The sequence below is a fragment of the Acartia tonsa genome, chromosome 8 (assembly GCF_053477335.1).
Source record: "Acartia tonsa isolate MP-2025a chromosome 8, ASM5347733v1, whole genome shotgun sequence".
Lineage (NCBI taxonomy): Eukaryota > Metazoa > Arthropoda > Copepoda > Calanoida > Acartiidae > Acartia > Acartia tonsa.
This window is the reverse complement of record NC_137267.1, coordinates 47,266,694-47,275,840: the sequence shown is the minus strand read 5'-3', so window position 1 is coordinate 47,275,840 and position 9,147 is coordinate 47,266,694. Positions and strand designations below refer to the sequence as shown.

General features: G+C 33.5%; 1 protein-coding gene across 1 annotated transcript; it reads right to left on the bottom strand.

Moving 5' to 3' along the window:
• Positions 1-294: 294 nt before the first annotated feature.
• LOC145326649 (uncharacterized) lies at positions 295-8,494 on the bottom strand. Its single transcript, XM_080170016.1, has 8 exons — positions 8,130-8,494; positions 7,077-7,151; positions 6,553-6,632; positions 5,517-5,576; positions 3,246-3,332; positions 2,004-2,035; positions 1,598-1,614; positions 295-377 (listed from the first exon to the last, which is right to left on the bottom strand). The coding sequence occupies exons 1-8, from the start codon at positions 8,212-8,214 to the stop codon at positions 295-297; spliced, it is 519 nt and encodes a 172-aa protein (XP_080026142.1). The 5' UTR covers positions 8,215-8,494.
• Between the last annotated feature and the right edge of the window lie 653 nt (positions 8,495-9,147).

Here is a 9,147-nt window from a genome sequence, read left to right as displayed (position 1 = left end):
GCTTTTTTGAAACATCTACTGATTGAAGAAAAATACTTGACTTTCTTCGTTTATTTGTTTCAGCAGCAAAGTGTTCAGGATTTGTGGATGAACGCTTCCTTTGAAATGGATATATTATTTGCTTTTATGTTGCACTAGATTTTCATTTACTCTAACAAAGTGTAACTCGTAGCTGGCTAAAATAGCGATACAACAATTCTACCCCCTTTACCTTAACCCCTTACCTAACACAAATGATGCCCATGTTGGCAACTTGACGACAACTTTTCCCCTGTCATAATATTCACGTATATATTATATCCATTTCCTTTGATTCTGTTCATTCTTGGCAGGACTATTGCTTATGCTCAGATGGGGTCGGTACTCCTCAAATAATTCTAGAAAAATTCGACATAGAATAGATCTTTTCGGGTTAAACAGGGAGTGAGAGGACATTGGCAGGTATCTAAAAGATAGGACAATTTCCGATAAATTAATATACATCCTAAATTATGACTCATAAAATTTCTCCTTCTGTAGATCAAAATAAATGGTTGAAACTTTTAAACACCCAATTTAATAAAACAATCAATCAAAATTTAGTAAAAGTCCCCAAAGTTGTTAAGCCATCGAATAAGAAAACTTTATGGGGTCGTTATTCCTCAAATAATTCTAGGCTATTGAATTTTAATTGTTTTGTTCATTAGGTTGAGTGTACAAACGTATAAACCACTAACTGTTATTACAAAAGAATTTTTTTTTGTTCAATCATCAAGGATGTGCTGCAATTTATCGCCAATTGTCTTATCCCTTATAGTTCATTTTAAATTTTCGTTGTCATATTTGAATTATTTTAGGGTGAAGAGAAAAAGAGATAATTCTATATCAATTTATCAGCACAAAAATATATGAGTCAAAAGGAAAGATAAAAAAATATTAATCTTTCACTTGATGAAAAATGACCATTTCCAATAAATCTCTTTTTCTTCTTTTGCGTTGCATTATATTCATCAAATAGGAATTGTACAAAAATAAGATTGTTTGTTGAGAGAAAGTCTACTCTACAAAATTAAATAAATAAAAAAAGAGGGGCGGAGGTTTATATGTAACCTTACAAGTACCTTTAGCTGCCCTGTAAAGGAGAACCATATCGATTCAGCGGTTAGCAAGATCCTTCGGTGAAGAACAGGCATACAGATAAAAAAGACAGACAGATATATATTCTGTTACTTTATTATAAGGACTAGAGGCTTCGCCCCAATCCTCTAGGGGCTTTGCCCCAAGAGATTTGATCAACCTATTTTTTTTCGAATTTTGTATTTAAAAAGAAAAAGTTAAAAAAAAATTGTGTGGAGGGAAATTTTTTTTGTTGGAGGAAGGGGGGTTAGTCGATCCACCTTTTTTAATTTTAGTTTTCAAAAAAATAATTTCCAAGTATTTTTCATTTTTGGGGGGGTTGGAGGTGTCCCACCCCCCAATAAAATAGCTTAAAACCATCACAGTAGGTATATTCCCTGAAGAGTAGAGCCGGATCGGTTCAGTAGTTACAGAGATCTTAAGCTTAAGACAGACGGACAGACAGACATCGTTCTACTTTGTATTATAGATAAAAACCTACCTCTTATACTCTTACTCCTGAAATAGATAAAATCATTAACAACAATAAATATGGTTAAAAAATGATATTTTCATTATGATTTTAACTGATTATTTTTTATCAATACTTAGTTTATTTTTAAAGGTTAAACGAAGCCAAAATAGAGTTATCGCTGAAGAAAGAGCTCAGATAATAAAACCATTTATTTGACAGTTTTCCGAGGATTTTAAAATATAAGGATTTAATATTAAAACCAGTTTTGTTAGCCCCGAGAGGCCCTCGTCACGGGCTGAAAAACTGGTGTTACTTTTATAATTTTTATCTTAATATTCGTGGGAAATTGTCTGTAGTTCACTGCTATACATGAATTTTCAGTATAGCTATCGGATTTTAATCGGTTTCGAAGCCACCGTGGAAAATATTTTACCTTTTCCGCTTCTTTGTAGCCTGTCCCAAACTCTAAAAAGAAAGTAAACGATAAAAAGATAAAATATCTATGTAAAAATAGAACAATACAGGTAGTAAGGGAGGGGACAATGGATCGAATATTCAATTTTTAGTAGTCTCAGACTTTGGGTACTGGCTTAAAGGGAATGTGCAAGAATTTAGCATTTTCTGACTGAGTTTGGGTACTAGCGCATAAAATGCCGCTTCTCGTTGTGTTAGTTTTAAATCTAGCAGACAGAGAGTTGAGTATACACGGCCCTCCTCCCATACTCTATTTCACTCCCCTCTCCTCCCAATTCCCTTTTTTTAAGCACACGTTAGGGAAAGGGAGATTGGAGGTAGGGGCATGGGGCAAGGGAAATAAACTGGATAAAAAGGGGCAGGCTGGCGTATTGGTTCATATTTTTGCCCAGCAAGCCAGCAGTTGGCTGGGTCCAATAATCTTGTAATATAAAAATCGCACCATAAAACCTCAATATATTTCATCACAAACAAGATGTGATTTCGCTTTGCATGATTTTTTTCTAAATTTAATGAACAAACCCTTTACAATTTCCTCCAAGTTTTAAGGATTAGTGTGGATTTCATTGCCTGTCTTTAAAAACTCTTAAATTGAAATAATTGCCCATTGTCCCCTCCCTTACTCCCTGAGAACAATATGTCCGTCCGTCTGTCTGTAAAATTTTTTTAAGGGGTGGGGTAATTTGTATATTAAGGGGGGGGGGGTTAAAATTACGTGCAAAATTTAATTTAAGGGATTATTTATTTTGGGAGGGGTATTACCCCATACCCCCATAAAGAATTGTTTTTTTCAGGGGGGGGGGGGTACATAACTCATTTACCCCCCCCCCCCCCCCCCTTGGACGTCCTTGAATCTTTATCCGTCTGTCTTGTGATTAGACAAGAGAGTAATTCGTCTTATCCCTAAATATCCCTGATACCTATTATCTTGCTCCAGATCTGCCAGCAGTCGCTACGGAACCAGAGGTGTTCAAACTTTTTGACCAATAATTATTATCTTACTCCTGGTATGTTTAGGACTGCTGGCAGTCGCCACAGAATCAGATATCCGCAGTGTCCAAACTTTTTAACCAATTAATTGTTATCTTTATGTTACCTTGCTCCTAGTATGCTTAGGACTGCCGGCAGTCGCCACAGAATTAGAAATCCGCAGTGTCCAAACTTTTTAACCAATAATTAGTATCTTTATTATAAATGTTACCTTGCTCCTGGTATGTTTAGGACTGCCGGCAGTGGCCACAGAACCAGATATCCGCAGAACATTCACCATTAGATTATCCATACCAGACTAAAGTAGTAATATTTATTGTATTTATAACAAGAATGTATATATCCATTTTTAATACAGAAATATGCCTTACAATATAATTTTCTAATGTCTGATTAGATTGTCCATACCAGACTAAACATTTATAATATTTCCAGTATGGCATCGAACATAATTTGAACTTCGGTTAACAAATCTGATAATAAAGAAACTAAAGTATGTCTATTAGAAAAAATAGAAGAAGGAAAAATATAAGAAATATTTTGAAACCAGGGAGGAGGGGTTAAGCAAAAAAAGGTAACTTATTTGGGATCGTCTACATGAAGTTGTATTTAAAAACATATTAAACTGTTTTCTTTTTGTTCGAGTTTTGCTGTGTATCTTGGCAAGGACATCCAAGCTTTTTTATTTAGGTGGGGGGTAAAATTTGAAAATTAAAAATTTGGGGGGATTGAATCACCCCTCCCCCCCCCCCCCCCCATGGACGTCCCTGTATCTAGGCTGATATATCTTGGATGTTTTAACATATTTCTTTTTAAAAAATAGCCTAAAACCTAACAAATACTTTTTTGTCTTTAGTATACCAATCACTATATCTAGTGAACTGTAGAAAAAAACAAATATCGAGCGTCTGGACTAATGACATGATTTTTCTTCTTTCTACATTATTAATAAAAATAAAGATTATTTTATATTATTATTCTGTATCAAACAGTTTTTCAACAATTTTACTTATAATTTTGCTTCGACTCTTATACATTTATATTATGATTATTCAGTTCTGACTCTATATAAGTGTTGATGTCCGTTTGTCCTACTGTTTCAGTGCTTCGCTTAATGGAAGTTGTCATCCTTGTTTATATACATTTCTGTATAATCTTGTGTCTGTTTCTTGTTAGAAATAATATCCAGACTATTTTTGTTTTTATGTTAATGATGAATATCAGAGATCTGCAGCCGCTATAACTCTTGCAGCCGTTCCGCTTTACATTTAAAAATGTTTGCTACAAATTGTTGGAAAAAGGATTGATATAAATCAAATAAGCATCTATGAACTGTTATCATTAATCAATCGAGATTTTCATATTGTATAATAAAGTGAAAGTTGTAGCTGGCTAAAAATAAATCCTTTATTTAATCCCCATCCCTCATACTTGATGAACAATCTAATCAATAAATAATATCCATGTTAGCAACCTAAATTGGGGACAACTTTTCCACTGTCATTATAACCACGTACTTCTATGTAAATTAATGAGCCAACTTTTTTTGTTGTTCAAGCGGCTAATCATCTATAATACAAAGTAGAGCGATGTTTGTTTGTCTAACTGTCTGTTTCTTTGTAGCGAAGGACCTCGCTAACCGCTGAACCGATCGGGTTCTCCTTTACAGGGTAGCTTCTCATAGGTTCCGGGAAGGTTTATAACTATTTTCTTGGAGGGTGGGACACCCCTAACCCCCCCCCCCCCCCCCAAAAAAAAAAAATGAAAAATACCCCCCCCCCCCACTTAAAAAAAACACGAAAAGTTAGTTTGATAAAACTTCTTGGCGAAGCCGCTATTTAAGTTATGATAGAACAACAACTGTGTATGTATCGTTTTACAATGGTTTTAAAGCTGCTGGTGCGTTTTTCCTAAATACTGGTGCAGCTATAAATATATGAAATATTAATTGTTAATGATTTTCTTCTTCAAATACTGTACGTCTTCGTTTATATGCGCAGCTTCTCTAAAAACGAGTAGGGGTTAATTTGTGATTGAGGATGTACATCAATTTATCGGACATTGTTTTATTATCCCATTAGATTCCTGACTTTATTAAATAGGATTTTTTTGAGAGAAAAATGTAGATAAGAATAAGAAGAAAAACACATCTTATAAAACAATACATTGTATATGACTTTTGTTATTTTTTATTATACTAGCGGATACGCCCCTAGAGGCATCTAGGGTTACTTGAGGTGGGGAGGGGGGGGGGGGGGGAATCGCCCCCACTCCCAGTTTCCATTATTAGCTTTAAAAAAAGGTTAAAAATATATTTTCTTAGAGTGTGTCATTTTTTCTACAAGAGACGATGTATATTGTAAAGGAGAAATGAATCGATTAAGCGGTTATCGAGATCCTTTGATACAGACAGACACAAACAGATCCTGTTACTTTTATATGAGGATACAACACAGATGAAAAATAAATCTTCCTATGTTACCTTTCTCATTCTGCTGTATCTGTCAGGATGTGTTATAGCCTCTAGAATTCCATCTACCTCCTTTTTTACCAGAATATATCATTTTTGTATTGTGCAATGTAGTTTTAATTGCGCGGCTTGTGTTGATGGTAGAATAAAACACCACGCATACAGATAAGAATAGCTCTCAACTTTAGTTTTGGGAAATATTAATATCATCGTTGTGCTATTTGCGCGTTAGTGATTACAGTGATTGCGCCACTTGTGTTGATGGTAGAAAAACACCACGCCTAACGTTAAGAACAGCTCTAAGCTCTAGTTTTTGGAAATATGAATATCATCGTTGTGCTATTTGCGCTTTAGTGATTACAGTGATTGCGCCACTTTTGTTGATGGTAGAACAACACCACGCATAACGTTAAGAACAGCTCTGAGCTCTAGTTTTTGGAAATACAAATATCTTCTTTGTGCTATTTATACTTTAGTAGCTACAGTGAAAAATATAAGGATGGGTGGAAAATGCAACTTTTCAAGTTATTACTTCCAGAATTCCATCTTACTCTTTTCAATCAGAATAAATCGTATAAGTATAACGTAAAGTAGTTCTAAGGGTGTTTTAAAAAATGCACCCTTCTTCAAAACATTAATTGCGCGGCGCGTATTAATGGTAGAAAAATACCAGGCATACCCAATACAATTTGATACAATTTGATTTTTAATAAGTCAATATTATTAAATTAAGCAATCCGCTATTTAAAACAATTTACGACACTATCCTATCGTATAAAGCAGAAAGCTTTTAATATCTGTACTATAAGATTTTGATAATTACTAAATTCTCTTTTTTAGGAAAGCTTCACTTTTGTAACGGGGTGGTTTTAAGCTATTTTTTTATATAGGTTTTGGAAAGGTTTCAAGCTTTTTTTCTGCTCTATGATTCATGGCACTTGGAATTAACTATGTAGTTGAATTTTTGCCTTATAAAGAAATTAAATCTTGGAACAATTTCTACCTTGTTTTGGTGGGTTGGTGAAAAGACAGAAACACATCATTCTACTTTAAATATTAGAATAAATTGTATTAAAATAATATATTCCTCAGTTATGTCGAGTTTTTCCTCGTCTTCTTTCTTAAATACTAAAAATATATATATTTATAGCTTCGTATCATAGACAGCTTTCTGCGGATATTAAAATAAAATATTACAATATTTAAACTTGTTTTGTTAGATCCTAGAAGCTGAAGGCCCAGACTAACAAAACTGGTTGTAATTTAGGATTTTATCTTAATATTCTTGGAAAATTATCTGTAATACGATGCTATTAATGATTTTATACAGGATTATTGGAAATTGATGAAGGTCGGAATATATTTTTAATGCTAGAGAAGCTAAATATGCTATTCATAAAAATGCGCAACTCATTACCATAAACAGTCGTGCAATCAGAGAGTTGGTTGTCTGTTTGGATTTACATGACCTAGTTTTCTTAATAAGATTTGCTATTTGATAAAGCAATCTTTAATATATAGAAGAATAGAAAGAGGTTATACTAGCTGTTACGGCCCTATATATCTACCTACCTTTGTATACAGATCTATTAAGTTGAGAGTGTATTGATAAAAGAACATTACTCTGAATTGTATCATCAAATGAACCTACATTGAAAATCAGGTTGAGTTGATATTAAAGATTTTAGTTGGGTGAATAGAACATAATTTTTAAAAGTTTATCTGTAAAAAGCAAACTTATCTGTTATTTTTCCTAATAAAATATTCTTTAACAGAGGGGACATTTAACAGCTTTACGAAGCTTAGAAACTATATGCGAGTTTAGTAATCTATAGTTTTATAATTTTATTAAATTTCATAAAACATTACACTAATTTCCAAAAAAAACTTCTAATACTTTTGAGAAAAATTGCTTTAATTTAAAGAAATTGAGTGAAAAATCAATGAAAACCTTCAATTTTTAAAAGTGAAGCTTTCCTATAATTAGGGTCGGTCCGTCTGTCCGTCACAAACAGATAGCTTTTTTAGTTAATTTAGGAATTTTAGAATTGTCCTATCGATTTCAAACTTTGCATGGTGATTCCTTTAGTAGTTTGGTACGATTTAGAAAGCGTAGCAACTCTATAATTATTACAAGAATGTCCGTACGTCCATTTTAAACATGTTGATTTTTTTACTTTTTTAACAAAATTTTTTTTGTGATCTAATCATCCGATTGATCTGATTTTTGGTATGTTTATTCCTGGGACAACAAAGTATAATGTCCTTAAAATGAAAGTATGTCCATAAACATTATCCTGTATCAAGCAGTTTTTCAACAAATTTACACTTACAATTTAGTTTCAACTCTTATACATTTATATTCTGATTATTCAGTTCTGACACTATATAAGTGTTAATGTTCGTTTGTCCTACAGTTTTAGTGCTTCGCTTTTATGGATGTTGTCATCCTTGTTTTATTTACAAATTAGGATCTAGTGCAGTTTACGGTAAACTGCTTCTGGTAACGATTATATCCAAAAATCTATGAACTATAGAGGCAAGAAGCTGCCAAACGACTGAGCGTACATAACATGCACGTGTACCAGCAAAAGAAGTCCTATAAATAATCTATAAATAACCTACCTCTTTTAACATATTCCTCTGGTATGGCAGAATACAAGGACTTGAATTCTTCTGAACTCACGGGTCGCAGAGTGGCTTGGCTCATAGTCGGGCTGCCTGTCCCATAGGCGGACGAATTGTCCCCGACGCTTGAAATGCGACCTGTTAAATCTAGGTTTTTTGTTAAAGTCTTTACTTTCTTACAGTTATAATATATCTATAATACAAAGTAGAACGATGTCTGTCCGTCCGTCTGTCTGTCCGTCCGTCCCTTAAGATCTCGGTAACCACTGAACCGATCGAATTCTACTCTTGAGGGTATATACCTATTGGTCCTGTGGTGGTTTTAAGCTATTTTCTTGGGGGGTGGGACACCCCCAACCCCCCAAAAAACAAAAAAATCCCCCCCATTTTTTTTTTTTTTTTTTTTTTTTGTAGAAGAATTCTTTTGTAGAAATATTCTTTTGTAGAAGAATTCTTTTGTAGAAGATTTCTTTTGTAGAAAATTTCTTTTGTAGAAGATTTCTTTAGTTCTTCTTATTTTTTTTGTGAATTTTTTTTGTTGTCATCTCTTGGGGCAAAGCCCCTAGAGGCTAGGGGCGAAGCCGCTAGTACTCTAAAAAGCACTTAAGATTTTAAAAAATACAAAATCTGTATGTTGCAAAGCACAAAAAACAAAGGACAAACGGACAGATTAAGTTATAAAGCAGATGTTCAGTTCTCATTACAATGATAAAAAACAGCGGGATTTTCCGAAAACTCCAAGAAAATCACGAAACCTTGAAAGATACATATTTTGAAGCATGACCAATAGACAGACGGACAAACCAATGTATAGATTAGATGCGCATGTGTCAATAAACCTATCATTAAAATTCAATTTCAGCTGTATATCTTTAATAGAAGCCGAAAAATTCACATTTCCCCCAAAGTGTTATGGATGGACTGACGAACAGACAAACATAGTAAATTATAGAGTATGTTTGCTACAAAAAAAAACATGAAACAATTGACAATGTCCATGTTTATCAATATTAAC

Bases quoted from the DNA above. Each gene is read 5' to 3' on its own strand.
- LOC145326649 (XM_080170016.1), bottom strand. From the start codon at position 8,214: ATGAGCCAAGCCACTCTGCGACCCGTGAGTTCAGAAGAATTCAAGTCC. The intron at 7,152-8,129 runs GTAGGTTATTTA...TTTTCAATGTAG, and splicing joins AGAGGAATATGTTAAAAGAG to GTTCATTTGATGATACAATT. The intron at 6,633-7,076 runs GTAGGTAGATAT...ATATATTTTTAG, and splicing joins TAATAGATCTGTATACAAAG to TATTTAAGAAAGAAGACGAG.